The following is an 18,645-nucleotide window of genomic DNA, read 5'->3' on the forward strand; positions in this document are numbered from 1 at the left end:
AGAGCGTCGTCCGGCGGACCAAAGGGTCCCAGGTTCGATTCCAGTCAAGGGCATGTACCTTGGTTTCGGGCATATCCCCAGTGGGGGGTGTGCAGGAGGCAGCTGATCGATGTTTCTGACTCTCTATCCCTCTCCCTTCCTCTCTGTAAAAAATCAATAAAATATATTTAAAAAAAAAGAAAACGAACAACCATGAAACTACCAATGACCCATCTAAAAAAGCAGTTTCAAAACTGTGCCTGTCTATCAGACACAAAGGGATGTTGGTTTTGCCAAGTTCAACCCACACAGCACTCAGTACCACCCGGTTTCATTTCCCAGTTCCAGGGAAGAGCCCGAAGCTCTAAGGGGGTGAGGGAGTGGGGGTGACCTCAAATTTCTGCAAGGCCTTGACATGGTGTGTGACATACTTAGAGGTGGTACTGGGGTTAAGGCACTAGGTGGACAGGGATCTGGCCTCCTACAAACTGAGCAAACTAAAATGGGTCAGCAACACAGCCACCAAAATTATCACCAAGACCAACAGGAATCTAGACCTCACAAACCACAGAGACCCAACCCCAGGGACAGAGAGGGACCCTTCAGAAAGCAGCTATTGGTACAATCATTAAACAACAGTCTCAGCTGGTCATGTCATGATGGCACAGCCCGCCCCCTCCCCAAATGGCCTAAATTCTAAGGCTTTGCAACCAGTTTCCATACCATGAAAACTAGGGTGACAGAGGTTTTTAATCCACGCCCCAAAGACCTCTACTATCACTGAGGCACATGCAACCGAGTGAAACGCTCCCTCTCGCTGACTCCATCTTAATTCCAGCCTGCATTTCTCCCAGGGCCTTCAGGGAAGAAGCTCCTGCTATCGATGTGCTAATTACAGAGGTATTCTGCTTGAGGCTGAGCTTTCTGCAAAGATTTGCAGGAGCCTCAAGACCAGACACAGATCAGCAGGGGTCAAGGGACCAGGGAACTAGGAGATTTACAAATTTCACACTCTTCCTCGGATCCCTGTTGGTGCCGAGGTGTCACACACTCTTGCCCTGCCCATGCTCCCTTCCCTTGACATAAAAGAAGCCTGAATTCTGGGCTCTCTTAAGATGGATTTGCAGACGCTTTAAGGCAACTGCCTCCCATCTTCTCAAGCTGGAGACTTCTTGATCAACAAACGTTTCCTAACTCCAAACTCTGATGTTGTGAATATTGGCCTTTATGAAAGGCCAGGCACATGATCCTTGAATCGGAATCTCACACACACACACACATACACACACACACACACACCTGGCCTTTATGAAAGACCAGGCACATGATCCTTGAATCGGAAACACACACACACACACACACACACACACACACACACACACACACACACAGCAATGTTTCATAACATGTATAATTTACTGGGCTCATAGGAGGCTGCGTGCAGGCCACTTTGGGACGGTGTGGCTTTGTTCTCCCTTCCACTGGAGAAAAAGGCTCATGCAATGAAAGAGGACTTTATTCTGATGAAAAATCTCAGGGTTGTTCTATTTTAAGTCCACGGCAAGGAACTGATTTGCGGTTCGACAAACACCAAGAAGGTAGCATGGGTTTTATTCGGTGGAGGAAGGAGTGAATGCAAACGGATTTAGGGCCAAAGTATGAACTCTTTTGAAACCTGCCACTTTCGGGCTAAATAATAACTTCTTCGTTAACTCTTCTCAACTAAGATGCTAGAGAGTTCGGCTTTGTGACAGCCCACGCGAGGCATCTGGGGACTGTATTACCTGCCAACCTCAGGAGCAGCTGCAAGTGAAATGCAATCGGCCTCTAAATATTTTATTAAACCCAAGTAGAGATCATCTCAGGGAAGGCGCTCAGAGAAATCTGACCCGCTGGCATGATTTTCCAGCTTTCAGAAGGTGACCTAAAATCTGGTTCCAAATCTGAAACCCAAGCAACACAGAGCCCTGGCAGCCAGGGGCGGGGGCTCCCCTTCCCCGCCTGTCCCCCACGCAGCCTCTCCCCACCCCACCAGCCTCAGGCCCTTTCCTTCCCCTCACCTCCCTTGGAGCTGCCAGGGTGGAAAAGGCAAGGAGAATGCGTAAGGGTTGGTTTAAACCAGAACTGAACTTGATGGAGGTGGAGTCCAGCTCAAACTGCTGTAAAAAGTTCATCAGTTTGAGGTCCTGAGAAATCTTTAAGGGCAGACTCCTAGGCCGCCGACAATGGTTAATTTTCAAGATGTAGGGCTGCCATGCTCTGCCCGGAGCAGATAAGGTACACGGAGCCCTCCAGCCAGCTGGCGGTGGGACCACAGCAGTCACCAAAGGCCCAGAGAGGTTAAACAGCGCATCCAATGCCACACAGCTAGCAAATGGTGAATTTCAACATAAGAAGGGCCTCCTAGCAGGGGCAGCAGACATCATTTATGAAGTCCCTGACGGCCCTGGAATTTAATGTGCTTTCTCGACTGATCCCCACAACTCAGCAGCACCTACTTTACTGACAGGTCATTTTATCTTGATTAGAACATTGTTTTTCCACTTTTTAGAACCCGACCTCCAGTTTCCCCTCCCCAGTTATTTCTCGGCCTATCTTCTGTGCCTCAGCATCCGTGTTTTGTTTTGTTTTTAAAGTACATTTCATTTTCTACACTCTTTGTTGTAAAAAAAGTATAGGCATGTTGAATAACTTTCAAAATAGTCGTGTACCCCCTAGAAATTCTGACGAGTCTGCTCGAGACAGGAGCTGGGACCTGGGTGTCAGAGCAAAGCAGGGTCCACAGATCAGTGACCTATCCCTTCTCACTCTGACCAGCAGCAGCAGGTGTCTGGAGAAAAAGCTCCCCTAAATCTGGCCCCTGATCCCGCAGGAAATGCACCTCGTAAAACCCGTCTACCCTGTTCAAAGGAACAAGGGGTGGAAGGCTCCCAACCCGAGAGCCACAGCTAGAGAGCTTCCCATAAATTCTCAATGAGCCGCCCCGATGCCAAGTTTCCAGGCGTTACGAGCTGTCCTTCAAAGCTGCCTCCACGCTCTTGAACCGAATGTGTCAATGCTCTGCTTACCGACCTTCTCCACCTACAAGCGGCAGCCTCAACACCTAAGACACGGGGACCACCCTTCCCTGGCCCCGGTCTAGCCTTTTCGCCTCCTCACTGGCCACCTGTGCCCATTTTCCACCCCAGCTCATCTACCCCCCATGATGCCACTCAGGTGTCTGGCCTGGCACTGTTATTTCCTTCTGTGGGGACTTTCTCCCACATCTCCATCCGGGGACTTCCTGCCCCTCCCCACGGCCCAGCAGGAAGAGGGTAGCCGCCCCCTATCCTAGTCTCACCTCTGGGGTCCACTATTGTAAAACCCGTGCCGTTTACAGGCCCCTTGGGCCCTTGGAAGCCACCTGCAGACATCTGGACGGGGCCAAACTGGCAAAGTGGAAGCCACCTGCAGACATCTGGATGGGGCCAAACTGGCAAAGTGCTTTGGAGGGGCCATCACCCAACTGCACAGCGGCCAGGCCCTGCTTATCCCGCCAGACCCGTGCTGGTGGGCGGGACACGTGTCTCCCCCACTTGATGGCAGGGAAACTTGGGCTCAGAGAGGTCAGATGACTCGCCTAAGGTTCCAAAAATTTTAGAAGTCTCCTGGGTGCCTACCCTAGAGAAACAAAAACGTGTCCACACAAAAACCCGCACACGAATGTCACAGCAGCATGACTCATTATAGCCAGAAAGTGGAACACACCCACATGACCCCAAGCGCTGAGTGAATAAACAAACCGGGTATATCCACACAGTGGAATAGTACTCGGCCACAAAAAGGATGAGGTACCCATACAGGCGACAGTATGGGGGAACCTCAAACACCTCCTGCTCATAAGCCAGACACAAAAGACTGTACATGGTATAAGGTAGCCAGTCCAGGCAAATTAGAGGGACAGAAGGAGGATCCATGGTTGCCTAGGTTGGGGGTGGGAACGGGATGGACTATAAACAGGCATGAGGGATCTCATAGGACAGTGATGGCGAACCTATGACACGCGTGTCAGAGGTGACACGCGAACTCATTTTTTTGGTTGATTTTTCTTTGTTAAATGGCATTTAAATATATAAAATAAATATCAAAAATATAAATCTTTGTTTTACTATGGTTGCAAATATCAAAAAATTTCTATATGTGACACAGCACCAGAGTTAAGTTAGGGTTTTTCAAAATGCTGACACGCCGAGAGGGTTCGCCATCACTGTCCTAGGAGGAGGGGGATACAAATGCCCTAAAATGGAATTAAAGTGGTGATGGTGGCACAACTCAGTGAATTTATTAAAAATCATCAACCTATCCACTTTAAAATGGGTGACTATTATGGTATGTACATTGTGCCTCGATTTTTTAAAAAATATATTTTATTGACTTTTTTTACAGGGAGGAAGGGAGAGGGATAGAGTTAGAAACATCGATGAGAGAGAAACATCGATCAGCTGCCTCCTGCACACTCCCTTCTGGGGACGTGCCTGCAACCAAGGTACATGCCCTTGACCGGAATCAAACCTGGGACCCTTGAGTCCGCAGGCTGATGCTCTATCCACTGAGCCAAACCAGTTAGGGCATGTGCCTTGATATTTTAAGTTATCAAATAATACGCAAACAAGCCACCCTGAGCTGCATATGCCATATCCCAACCACTTCCCTGTTACACAACAGTGTGAAAGCGTTCTTTATTACCTCAAGCCCGACGGAGCCCTCCTCAGCGGTGTTCGCAGGTAACTGTTAGGAACAGCCAATCACCCAATGAAACACACATAAGTTACTAGCCTGCCCCACAGACACCAGGCTATTGTTAATTAGATAACTGTCATCAAAATGTGCTCAGATGGCAGAACAATTTCATGATCCAGAAGAAAACCAAGGGCCGACTCTCTCGGGTTTTTGAGGAGAGTCTGACTTCGGACTCTCTTCTCAGGCACAACACTCTCCTGCCTTCTCCCAAGTCAGGGCCACCTCTGGGAGGTTCAGCCGATCCCTCGCTTAGCTGTTGTCCTCCCATATCTACAAAATAATGTAGACGTGACCCAATAGCCCAAGCAACCTACTAACACCCATAAAAACTACGTTATTTGGTTTAGAAAACAAACAAAATATAACTAGTGTCCCGTGTCCCTTCCCACCAGACACTTTAAAAAAGGGGGGAAGATTTTGTTTTGCTCCCAGACCAGTTTTTGCAAGGAAAGGCTCACTTCCAACCAACACCCCAGAGAGGGGTATGTTTCTTATCACCCCGAGATAAGCACGTGTCCGGGAGAGTCTTGAGAGAAAAACAAAGGGGCAACCTCAGGTCCAAGGTGACACGGATAGACGGGGAGGCAGACAGTTGCTAAGAAAGAAGCTGCATCAACGAGAAAGGCATCAGCGAATGAGCACCTGTGGTCTGAAGCCAGAAGCCAACAGGCCGAGGGAAGGTGCTGGTTTATCACGGCAGCCTCTGGGATGCCCAGGTGGCAGAGCCAACCCGGAGGCCGGCCCACTACCAACAGCAGTCTGCTGGGCCCTCACGGTGCCTAGTCTGTGCCCTGGGAGGCAGGAGAGAGGCCTCATGTGCCAAAGGAAGTGACCTGACAATACAGCTCTGGCTACATTTTCCTGCTCATGAGCATCATTGGCTGAAATCTCAGTGTGAGGATTTCATTGAGAAGGTAACACACATGCAAGAATTAGCATAATTCACAGGCACTAGCAGAGGCCACGGCAGCCTGCGTGCCAGGGCCCAAAGCAAGTCATTGAAGAAGCAGGGAGAAGAAACGAAATGACTATTGCGTATCTACAACGTGCCAACTGCCACCCTGGGCATTTTCCAAATATTATTTCACTTAAAACCCAGAACAACCCCATTATACAAATATGATCCCCACTGAACACACCAGACAAAGAGAGAGGCCAAATGGCTTGTCCAAGGTCAGGCAGGATATAGCCATGGACTTGAACCTGGCCTATTAGATGCCCCAATCCTTTCCTCCCCGCCCAGGCTGGAACACTCAGTGTTGACCTAAGGTGGCCATGCACCACCAGGGTGGTTAACCAGGGCCTGCCTGTGTCACAAAGGGCTCTTGTTTACATTCATCCTGGGAGGAAAGTGTTACTATTGTCCACATTTGAGACTTGAGGAAAGTGCCCAAGGTCACAGAGCCGTTAGGGAAGGGCCCTGATCTGTTTGACCCCCAAGCTGACGGCTCTAAACTGTTGAGTAAATAAATGAATCCTACCCTCAAGGAGTTCTTGGCCTCCTTGAGAAGGTAAACATGCATAAATTAGCATAATTCAGAGGCACTAGCAGGAAGTGCATGGTGAGGGCAGTTTCAGAAAAGGCTGGGAATGGCAGGGGGGCAGGGGGCAGGTGCCAGACCTGGGCAGAGCAGCAAGAGGACCCAACATACACAGACCACTGGTGAGCTTTGCTCATGGCCAGCCCTGGGGTAATGCTGGTACCCGCACCCCAGGAAGAGGACTGCCCTGAGCAACTGACATCATTTTCCAATTTTCCACGCCCTGCGGAGTTGCCATGGATACTAACAACAAAACCCCAGGCTGGACCCAGGTGATAAACACCATCAGCAGAGAGACCTTTGGAACAGTGCTGAGGGCAGAACTGATAAGCGGGGTCAGCTCTCTCCTCATCTGTGACCCCAGGGGAGAGAGTCCTGCAGGGCACCCGCATGTGCTGCTGGCCACACTGTCCACACAGCCACCAAGGCGGCCGATGGCTCTTTCTCTGGGGTAGATTCCCACTCCACAGGGCCGGAGGCGTCACCTCTGGGACTCAGCACACCCGCATGCAGCCCCATCAGTGAGGCCAGGGCTGCCCTCCAAACAGGAGGGTGGGCTGCATTTGTGCTGTTTCTCAGGCTTGGCCTTGGAACCCACTGGAGAACGTGGATGGCCCAGCAGGTGCAGCTGCGGACAGAGACGTGTGGGCCTGGACCGAGGCACGCCCTCGGGCTCTGGGTGCCAACTGGCATTTTTTCATCTCTGCTTCTCTTGACAATGTCTGGCTAGTACTCAACACCTGAGAGCTACCCTTTGTGCAAAGGGCTGATGCCGCCCGCCCTGTTCTCCGTCACCTCTAAGGGCCAGGCCCACTCTCTCCTGCAGCCAGCGGCTCAGAAAACCTAAACCTGCGATCGGGGCACTTGGGAAACGCAGACCATCCGCGGGCTCTGCCCCAGTCCTGCCTGGGACGGAGTGACTGCTCTTGCCACTGGGTAGCAGCCTCAGACGCGTCCAGGTGAGGAAAGATCACCAAGCTGCTTCTTTAAGCACTTCCTTAAGGAAGCCGTGGGAATCTGCCGCGCAAACCACAGGCACTGAGGGCAGCATTCGCTCTCCGCCAGTGTTTTGCTGGCACCAGGGTGGGGCTGGGACCCAGGGGTGTGACCTGCAGTTTCACTCCCAGCGGCCCGGCTGGAGCTCCCCTGAGCACGGGGCCTGGGGAAGCGGAGCAAAGGCCGCCCTCCTGGGCGCCACTCCGCAGGAACCCGCCTGAGGTCAATTCCGGTTCTGCACCTGCTAGTCTCCGGAGAAGACACGAGCGGGATGTTCCCTCTCCCCGAAGACTGAGATGTGGGGAGGAAAGGGACTCCATTCGAGTAGGGCCTGGGGGTGGCAGGAGGCCGGGTGAGGGCCTGCTCTGTGCCTGCAGCTCTGGGACTCTGGACGGGGACGACCTACCAAACCTCAGTTGCTTCGATATTAAAAAGTGCCTATCGCCCTGACCGGTTTGGCTCAGAGGGTAGAGCGTCGGCCTGCAGACTGAAGGGTCCCAGGTTCGATTCCGGTCAAGGGCATGTACCTTGGTTGCGGGCACATCCCCAGTAGGAGGTGTATAGGAGGCAGCTGATTGAACCCGTAGCTATCAGAGCAACCCAAACACTCATTTTGCTCTTTGGTGTTCAACCAAAAGCACCTCTTTTCAACCAGTTAGGGTAGAAAACACGGCATGTCCACACCCCACACACGTTTTCACTGTTCACAGAGCACTTCTCTCCCACACATGGGACTTGCTTCCCACGAACGGAATCCGTAGCGATCAGAGCAACCCAAACACTCATTTTGCCCTTTGGTGTTCAACCTAAAGCACCTCTTTTCAACCAGTTAGTGTAGAAAACCATCTGAGAACACGGCATGTCCACACCCCACACACGTTTTCACTTCTCTCCCACACATGGGACTTGCTTCCCACGAACTCAACAAAGGGGGGTGTGACGGTGTCAGAGAAAAACGGGTTGCTCAGGTTCCCAGGAACACTGGCCACAGAAACCGATCCTTCCACACCAAACCTCCACCTTCCCGGTCCACGCCACAGACTTCCCTCTGGCCAGGAGCAAGCCTGGCGAATTTCACTTTACAAAGAAAGCCAAGCAGGTTGGCACCGAAGTGTCTTTTTTTTTTTAAGGTGACCGTACTGAAAATATCATTAACACTTCAGAACCGCAGCCTTCAGTGTAGGACTGTCAGGTCCAATGATGGGTGTTTTACAAATCATCTCAGTTATCTTTTAAGGCAACTGCGCGTCATCTCACGCTTTCACGTACACAAGGACCCGCTCAAGGTCCTGTTAACATGCAGGGGGCCGGGTGGGGCCCAGGAGTCTGCATTTCTAGCGAGCTCTCGGGTGATGCGGGTACACGGGCAGCATGCGAGGCAGCCTGGCTTTGAGGGGCAGAAGCTGATCCGTGCCACGGCTGGCCCCGGTTCCGCAGGAGCAGATGGGTGCCTTTCCCTTGAGCGCTTCCAGGAACCCGGCAAATGCACAGTCCCCCTCAGTCTGTCACTCCTCCCTTCTTCCCCGTCTCCATCTCTTTCATGAAGAGGCCAGGCGGGGTGCCAGCCCTCAGCACGGAGCCCCCTGGCTCGCCTCTGGCTGTTGTCCCCACTTCCCCCCTTTTTCCAATTTAATCCGTTTAACGGTCCTGAAGCATTAGTAATATTTTCAAAATATATACTTTTTGTATGTGGCCAGTTACAAATAAATAATCGCAAAAGTAAAAGTTGTGCTGAGACATGAAAATAGGCCACCACAGTGCAGAATTCTGAAAGGGTATTCCAACTGTTTCTACTCAAGACTTAACATCTATGCAGTCACTGTTAAAATGTCCTGTTTTACCCCCAAATCCCTTTCTCCGGGCTGTGGGTTAAAGCCCCACAAACCCAATTAGGAAACTGACACCCAGCACGTGGACACACCTTTATTTAACTAACACCCTCCCTCTTCGCCAAAAGCAGCACCCCAATATAGCACAGCACAGCACCCCAATATAGCACAGCACCCTAATACAGAACAGCACCCCAATACAGCCTGGTGGTGGGCTCCCAGGTGACATCAGTGTCAGCCCTTGGACTTTTCTATCTGAAATATTTCTAAATTATTTTTAATCCCTATTTCAAATCAGTCATAAATAATTTTTTAAAATAACGCCAGCACAAAAACATGCTTTATTTATAATGACTCAGTCTCTTGCCCATTAACTTACAAAAACTCGTTCAGTCCCAAGAAAACAATTAAAACTCTTTAAATGGAGTATTGGAATGCCACAAAGGGCGGGGGGAGGGGGAGGCAACCACTGAGATTTGCAACAACACGTATGAATTTCAAAGACCTTGGTTAAGCCACAGCAGCCTGACAAAATAACACACACGGTCTGATTCCATTTACAGGGATCCCCAAAACAGGCAGAACAAACCTCAGGTGACCCAAGTGCGACATGGTCTCCCAGGAGGCAGGTGTGAGCCAGGGGACTTCCCCGGGGGCCAGGCATGTGCGTCTCCCACGGTGGCTTCACATGAGCGTCACTGAGCCCCTTTCCACGGGACCTCCCTGTGCTTGACGTGAGAGCTCAATAAGAAAAGGAAAGAGCGCTGTGAGCTCAGCGAAGCAGCCAGCCCACCTAGACACTGACAGCAAAAGCACCCAATCGGTGCAAAGCAAGAATTTACCCTCTTCCGCCAGATCCAGGGTGTCCTGCTGCTCCGGGGCCAGCTCCCTCTCTTCATCTTGGCCGTCGTACTCAAAACATTCTTCTTCCCCTCCCTCGTCTCTCAGGGACATTGCCAAAGTCGCCCCAAAGCCAACACATGGCCCTAAGGGGCTGTCGTTGAGGGAGCTCCTGGCTGCCCGCCCAGCTGGGCCATCGGGGCGCAGGTCCCCGGGGCTCTCGCTGGGCCCTGGCCGGGGCCTGGGATGTGCCCCGGCTGGGCTGGAGGGGAGGGTGTGCACAGGGCCCTTGGCCCAGCATCGCCCAAGACAGACCCGGAAGGGGGTGGCTCCCCTGCGCTGGGAGGAGGGGCGAGGCAGGGTGGGGCAGAGCACCTGCCTGGAATGGAAATGCCCTGCCCTGCCCTGGGGCGACCCTGCCAGGTGCTGTGTGTTCAGAGGGGAGGCAGGCAGGCAGGTGAGGATCTCAGAGCAAGCTCTCTGCCTTGAGGCTTATCCTCACCCCCTCCTCCCCAGCCAGACACGGGGGACGAACAGTCGCCTCCAGGAAGTCTCATAGCAACTGCGCAGGCCAACACCAACCCGGCCGCAGGCAGGTACACCCGTACCAAGTGGGGCTCTGGCGAAGAGGTGCCCGTGGGGGACTGCCCCACGCCCTCAGATGACGGCTTCCCCGTGGGCTGCTTCAGAAGCAGATATAAACCTGACTCTGACAGCAGCCTGGCTCCGTGCTGAACAGAGAAGGAAGCGATCATTCTGAATTCCGGCAGAAGGAAAAAGAAACTGCACTTAACCACTGCCCGTGCTAAGCGTAATTCCTCCCAGTCTTCCTTTGGTAATAACACATTGCATGTGCTCTTTTTTAAAGTGCCTCCTATAAATCTCACCCTCAACTGGTGTATTCACGGCGCTTTAATTGCTGGGATAAGGAAAAAAACAAAAATCTATAGCCTATCGGCTTGCCACATTGCCTGGAAAAGGAAGCCGCAGCTTAAGCGCGGATCTCATTACCGATTCCTCAGCACCGTTTGGCTTTGTCTGTGACAGCGAAGGTGGCAGGTTCCTCCATCAAACCCGCTAAAACTAGGCCCAAGGGCGCTCGCATCTCAGAGCATCACTGCACATTCTGCAATTCTGGGGCTTTCTGCCACCTCCCGGCTGCACGGTGGGAGGTCTCCCTGCTCCTGACAGCCACACGGAGACACCTATTCGGCCTCTCTGCCCACTCGCCTCCCTTATCCTGAGGAATTCTCTGCGCAAGTTCAGCAACTAGGTCTCTCTCACCCACGAGTCCTTGCGGCCCAGGAGCCTGCCCAGGCAGCTAAACACGCCTGCTAAATCGCCTTGCTACCTCCATAAGGATGAACGGGAGACCACAGACGAGGCCTCTACGTGGAGAGCCAGAATGTAATTCAGGTTTTATTTAAAAATGAAAACCCAGAGACGGCGGCACCCCGCTTAATATTTCAGAACCTGAAAACAACGGCTACATTTTATCACATTGAAGACACATTCTTTGTGGGGGAAAAAAGGAGGTTTTAGTAGAAAATCAGCCATCACATTTGGAAACCCCTGCATACGTTCTAGGCACAATGTTTATAAAGACACACGTTCAGGAAAAATGATCTCTCTTTCATCTCAATAAATGCTATCAAATTGGACTTGTTCGTTCAATTCCAACGGCAGTGGGGCTGGAGCCCTGGGAGGGGAGGAGGGAGAGTTTCGCCGCGCACATGACTCATTCAGCGAGGAGCAGGCCGGCGGTAAGGCGCACAGGATACTGGGCGGGGCCTCGTGTGGGTTAATGAAAACAAGGGCTGGTTTCATATCAGTGTTAACTGATTTTAGTCATACCCAAGTTGGTTCTATTCACCCTTTAACTGAAATCCAGGCTCCCCTGAACAAATGGTGTCCAAGCCTCCATATATTATTACATATATTATTACATAATATATATTAAATATATCACATTAAAGAAAAACATTTGGGATGTGGCATTTTGAACACAAGACTCTCCACGTCACCCCATTTCTCTAGGTTTCATCATTTTTCAGGCTATCCACCCCCCCTACCACCCAAATCTCTCCCGCTCCCTGTGGGGTGTGAGGGAATTCTCAAACCTCATCTATAACTGCATTCACTCCACGGTTCGAGGCGGGGAGGGGCCAGAGAGCGTCCTCTCTGATGGAGCAGTTTGTCCGAAAGCCAAAGCCAAACTGACCCCTGAGGACCAGTGAGAAAGCCTGGGGCTCCGTGCCAGGGAGAGGCCAGGACAGGACGTGAGATTCCGGGTGGCCCGGCCCGGCCCAGCCCTGGGAGAGTCCAGTAGCCGGTGTGACTGTTGCCCCAGAGCGAGGGCCAGCCCTGGGGCCCAGAGCAGGGAGGCGGGGAGTGAGTTCCTGACCGGCTCCCATGGGAAGGGCCCAGGAGGAAGGTGCCACCCGCCTCCTGCAGGGCAAAGGGATGTCCCTCCGTGCGTGTCCCTCTCCAGATCCCCTCGACCCTGCGCTGTCCAAAGAGCGGCCACAAGCCACTGGGGCCATTCGTGTTTCAATGTCAACAAAACCCAGAATGCAGCCACACCAGCTACATTTCAAGCGCTCCATAGCCACTCTGAACAGCACAGGGGAGAACACTTCTATCGTCCCAAAGAGGTCCCTTCCTCTCGAGAGGTGAGCTCTACGCTCCCTGGCCTCCCTGCCTGGGTCTCCCCTCGGCCTCTGCTCCCACCTGACACCCCCCCCCCCCCCCCCCCCCCCCTGTCCTCTACAGAAACACAGCTCTAAAACCGTGGCTTCACTCTAGACCTCCGCTTCTACACCTGCGGGAAAACATCCCTTCCCCTTTAGCAGAGCTAGTGATGAAAAACTCAGTTACATTTTACAGTTACATTTCATCCCCTTTTAAAAAAAAAAAAAATTACCTTAACAGCCATCAGAAGAGAGCTGTCTGGGAAGGGAGACGTGAGCCCCTACCTCCATGGCACACGAGATGGAAAAAGGGGGTGAGGCCTGCTGACACTGTTGGTCACAGAGTGCAGGGAAATTAGAAAAATCATCTCAAAGACCCCGTAACAGCTTCTCAATTCACGCTGACGATCCCTCTGACGAAGCTTCCCTCACACGCCAGCCACCCTGACCTTGGGGTGGCGTGTTAGAGGTCGCTGCCATCCGGTGAGCAACGGCACGCCTGGCTGCCCTGGCGCACTGCTGTGGAGTTCCACCGTAAAGCCAGAGGTCACAGGACCCGCTCCAGCCACCTATCTGAGTCTCCCCATTTAGAAAATCGCTATTAGCTACACCATCTCCTGCCCCGACCTTCAAAGCTATAACATGTCAAAGGAGGAAAGGAGGCTGGATGATGGCAAACATAACTGCCCCCCTGGCCCGCGTGGCTCAGTGGGTCGGACATCGTCCTGCGCCCCGAAAGGTTGCTGTTCGATTCCCGGTCACGTCACGTGCCCGGGCTGCAGGCTCGATCCCTGGTAGGGGGCATGCAGGAGGCGGCCCACCACATTTTCTCTCTCACATCAATGCTTCTTTCTCTCTCTCCCTTCCTCTTCCTCTAAAAATCCATTTAAAAGGTTAAAATAACTGCAGCAAGGAACGGGTAGTCAAAATACTATACCTTGTTCCATCGACCCTTTACCTTTTCAAAGGGATTTTTTAAAGGAACTTAATAGCGAGCACATTTCTGAGGAAATACCATGACGCACTGGCCCGGCACGCCACTGCTTACAAAGAGCTCTTGCTTCAAGGACACGCTTTACCCTCTTCGCGACATCTACAGAATTCTGATCCCCGTTTTCCAGACATTTTAAAAATCAATAAAATATATTTTTAAAAAAATACTATACTTTGTTCCATCGACCCTTTACCTTTCCAAAGGGATTTTTTAAAGGAACTTAATAGCGAGTACATTTCTGAGGAAATACCATGACGCACTGGCCTGGCACGCCACTGCTTACAAAGAGCTCTTGCTTCAAGGACACGCTTTACCCTCTTCGCGACATCTACAGAATTCTGATCCCCGTTTTCCAGACGGAGAATCCGGGTTGACAGAGGCTCGCTGAGGCCCTGGGAGGTCCCCACCCTGCAGCCACGGAGAGCACAAAACAGACCTCAAATGAAACGCCAGGCCAGTGCTCTGCTATCCCATCTCTCTCTCAAATAGCAGCAGAAGTACGCCTTGTTCCTTTAAGAGCACATGCTTAAACCCAAGCCTTTTTGAAAATTAAAAAGCCCTCCTTCTCTTTATAAGAATACATTTTTTTTAAAGTGGCCAGCATAGCCAAGAAACAACATAAGATTCTGCAGCAGACCTGAGAAATTATTTCCGGACCCCCGTGCCTGGGGCTGGTCGCCACTGACAACGGCCCCAAGTTTCCGCCACACGCCTGATGTCAGCATCCCCAAAAGCAGGTGCTAAAAATTCAGAATTCTCAGAGCCTCTCCTGCTCTGGGCGTGGGTCTCCTGCTTTATTAACGCGCGGGTGCTTTTCATGATCTGCCAGGCTTTCGAGGTTCTGCCAATAGAGATGGGACACGTGCAGTATCCAGAACCATGACCCTGTTTGGCACCAGAATTTAAACTGTACACGGTGGACATTCTGTGACGGCTGGCTAATTCAAATCTCTAAAAATCGCCTAAGGTGCCGGGCAGCCAACCCCTCCGATTTCTTAAAATCCTGAGTCCCGGCCCTTCGTGTCCCTCTGGGGTCTTCCTGTGTGTTTGACAGGTGGGGGATGGGGCGTAAGATGCCACAGCCAACACTGGGCAGGGAGGAGCCTGCAGCCATCCCACACGGAGCAAAACTCCCCTAAAGCTCAGCGGTAAGAAACAGGGCAGCCACTTCTCATTTCACCTTTCAAGGAGGGGCCCTAACTGTCCTGCGGTTCTTTGTCCCACCACCTCCACTACTTTTTTCAGGGTTGACCCTGCGAGGTAAGTACCAGTCAGTAACTGGGACACAGGTGATGATTTCGCATCTCTTTCTAAATATCTGACTCAGCTTTTGGTATTCGTATGGGAAGTTCCCTAGAAGTCTTCCTCATTAAGGACTCCAATGCCAAAGGACACAGGAGGCTCCACCAAGCTGTGTGTCTGCTCCCACCCCCGGCCTCCTCCCCGGGAAGGTCGGGACTGGGAGGTGAAGGCTGGTCTGCAATTTCTTTTTTTTTTTTTTTAAATATATTTTATTGATTTTTTACAGAGAGGAAGGGAGAGGGATAGAGAGTTAGAAACATCGATGAGAGAGAAACATCGATCAGCTGCCTCCTGCACACTCCCCACTGGGGATGTGCCTGCAACCAAGGTACATGCCCTTGACCAGAATCGAACCTGGGACCCTTGAGTCCGCAGGCCGATGCTCTATCCACTGAGCCAAACCGGTTAGGGCTGGTCTGCAATTTCAAAGAAGCGACAGATACAGAGGCAAACGGCATTTCCAGACTAACCTGCCGGGACAGGGTCCAACTGGCTAGAGCAGTGGTTCTCAACCTTCTGGCCCTTTAAATACAATTCCTCATGTTGTGGTGACCCCCCAACCATAAAATTATTTTCGTTGCTACTTCATAACTGTAATGTTGCTACTGTTATGAATCGTAATGTAAATATCTGATATGCAGGATGGTCTTAGGTGACCCCTGTGAAAGGGTCTTTCGACCGCCAAAGGGGTCGCGACCCACAGGTTGAGAACCGCTGGGTTAGAGCCATGGGAACGATGACAACGTTAGTGTGTCCTTAAAAGCCACCCCTTTTTTGGTGAGTTTCCTGAACTATGTATTTCTGGGCTTTTGTTCTCCTTCCATCCCTATTTGCTATCTTTTTTAAAAATTGATTTTTAGAGAGAGACGAAGGGAGAGGGAGAGAGAAAAACATCAATCGCCTGCCTCCTGCGAACCCCCTACCAGAGATCAAGCCCACAGCCCTGGCGTGTGTCCTGACCGAGAATCAAACCAGCAACCCTTCGGTGCCCAGCAACCCTTCGGTGCTCAATAAACCGTGGTGTGATTTGCTAACTCTCTGTACAACGGGATTGTGAAAATGCCAGTTGTCCCAGGAAATCCCGTCCCTATGGCTCTCTCCCTTCATCCAAATGGAGGTGGTGGGTAAAGGCCATGCATTTAGTTCAACACACATCCACACCGTCACTACAAGCAACATGTATTTACCCGTCAACAGATGAGCCACCTCTTCTTCCATCTTCCTTTCCTGTTGCAAGAAGAGAGACCCGGCTGCCTCGGGGCCAAAAGACTCAACGGAGAAAATACTGGGTAAGAAAATCCTTCTGACGGCCGCACAGATAAAGCAGCCTCCTCTCGCCCTCCAGATTGACCGGCACCGGGACCGGCTTTATCTCCACAGACGAGGGTGTAAAGAGAGCCGGACAGCATAGCAACTGGGTCAAGACTGTAAGGAACCTTCCTCCCCCGCTTCTAGGATGGATCGGTATGAGCCGTGGCCACACCCAACTCACCCACAGGCCCAGGGACAGGTGCTCTGCTGTAGCCAATGGCCCACACTTCAAAGAGTTATGGAGCCCCGCCAGTGTGGCTCAGCAGTTGAGCATCAACCTGTGAACCAGGAGGTCACGGTTCAATTCCCGGTCAGGGCACATGCCCAGGTTGTGGGCTCGATCCCCAGTAGGGGGCGTGCAGGAGGCAGCCAATCAATGATTCGCTCTCATCATTGATGCTTCTCTCTCTCCCTTTCCCTCTCTCTTCCTCTCTGAAATGAATAAAAATGTATTTTTTTAAAAGTTATGGAGGGTTCAGTGAGTCACAAATCACCAAGGAAACAACAAAGAGCTCAATGATGCTTTCCGGAAAGAAGCACCACTATAGGTCGCGGGATGGGAACTGGCTTCCAGAATAATAGAGGCAAAAGAAAACAAGAAGCCAGTCACCTTGTCCCCCGAGACCTCGAGAGCTGCCCACCACCATCATGACTCAAGATACTTAAAGACAGACACAGGCTCGACACCACACTGTCTTCGTCTAACGCTGGGGGCCGGTGGGTCTCAACTGGGGAGGCTGCTCGGCACCTTTCAATCCCCCCCCAGCAACCCAGGGGAGCCTCGGGGCCCCTCTGCTGAGCCCATGGTCAGGGCAGACATCCGCAGATCAGAGATAATTATGCAATTGCTCAGCTTTCTAATGAGGCCAGCTCCCAGCCTCTTACATCATTCAGGTTAACCGAAGGCACCACCGTGCGAGCCATCTGCACCTCCCTCTTCCATTCAACAGCCGTCGCCTTACCTATGCAGGACTCACGTGGGGCTGGGAACAGGTCCTCCCTGGGAGACAGACCCTCATCGTGAACATATGCACTGTGTCCTTTCTGTGTGCTGCGTGTGCATGTGAAGGCGTGTGGTTTGAGGGTCATTTTAAAGACGACGGATGAGTTTTGACAGACACGATTTCATTCCCCAGCACCACGGGGACCCCTCCCCTGTGGCCTGAACCCTGCAGAGGCCGGTGGAGCCACACAAGCTACACCCAGCGTCCTCTGGAATGTGCCACGCCCTCTGGGCACAAACTGAGACCTGGCGGAAGGATGCGGTCTCTCCCTGCCCCTCCCAACACCCCCCCACCCCACATACCCCATCTCTGTGGATCCCATAAGCAAATTCCTCTGAACCACCTGCTACCTGGGAGCTGCTGCCGCATCCTCTCGGGTCTCCCTGGGCGGCAGGTCTGAGCTCAGGAAAGGGCAGTCCCTCCGGGCCTGCTGCTGCCGGTCCAGAGAGCCACCTCTCCAACACACGGTCCCCTCGCCCCTCCGACAGCGCGAGCACAGCAAACACAGCTCCACTTGCACACACACGCACCAACGCCACACTCACACCTCACCCTGGAGAGAATCCAATGCAACTTACAATGCTCGAGAGCCCAGCACCGCAACACCATCTCCCCTTCCGCCCACCCGCAGAGGAGCCTCCCGGGGGCGTGAGCCCTGCCCACCTGCCATCCCCCACCGCGCCTGGGAAGCGGTCAGAGCCACGCATGTCTGCTGGCGGCGCTGCTCCCAGGGCCCCCTCCCTCTGCCCGTCTCCCTCCCCCCTCCCGGGAGACAATGCCCTCCACATCCCTGCTGTGCTGTGCTGTGCAGGGGCCCTCATTACCGTCCGAGCATTCTTCATAGTACCAGTCTAGCTCATAATAATCCGCTTCGATGAATTTCTGCATAGTCGGGATTCTTGCCCAGACCAGGGTGGGCTTCACCGAGCCATCCACGTCAAGGAGAGCGCTGCCCTGCCGCCCTGCCCTCCCAGAGCCCGGGGCGGGGGAGCGTCCGGGAACGCGCCCCGGATAAGCTGTGCATGCTCAGTGCCGGCCTGCAGCCCCACCAGAAGAGGGGCGAGGAAAAGGGAACTCCGGGGGGAGGGTGGGCGGAGGAGCAGGCAGGGAGGCGATGTGCAGAGCTGGCCGAGACCCTGGCAGCCCGGCCAGCAGCCCTGAATGGGAGCAGCCCGAGTCATCCTATCCAGGCGCATGGAGGGTGACGTCAGGGACACACACCACCACCCGGAGCGCTCACTCCAGCCTCGCGCCCGCTCACCGCTCATCTTTCCATCTCTCCGTTGCCATAGAAACTGGCCGGCTCTGAAAAATGATGTCGAGATGGAGGCAATGTCTCCCAAGGATGCTGAGAGGTGCCACTCAGGGAGAAGGGAGGGT

The 18,645-nt window shown here is 52.7% G+C and overlaps 1 protein-coding gene across 6 annotated transcripts in view; it reads right to left on the reverse strand.

Moving 5' to 3' along the window:
- TRAK1 (trafficking protein, kinesin binding 1) overlaps window positions 1–18,464 on the reverse strand; it is a 60,016-nt gene extending 41,552 nt beyond the window's left edge. For 3 of the 6 annotated variants that reach the window (XM_014534908.1, XM_014534907.1, XM_005860396.2), the window contains exon 1: window positions 9,967–10,260. In XM_014534908.1, coding sequence (XP_014390394.1) covers window positions 9,967–10,078 — 112 coding nt within the window. In that variant the 5' untranslated portion in view covers window positions 10,079–10,260. Of the gene's footprint in view, window positions 1–9,966; window positions 10,261–17,843; window positions 17,890–18,089 lie in introns of those variants that run through there. The other 3 variants (XM_014534905.1, XM_014534906.1, XM_005860397.2) reach the window with 3 other exon arrangements.
- Window positions 18,465–18,645: the final 181 nt, after the last annotated feature.

This window comes from Myotis brandtii, unplaced genomic scaffold (assembly GCF_000412655.1).
Source record: "Myotis brandtii unplaced genomic scaffold, ASM41265v1 scaffold134, whole genome shotgun sequence".
Lineage (NCBI taxonomy): Eukaryota > Metazoa > Chordata > Mammalia > Chiroptera > Vespertilionidae > Myotis > Myotis brandtii.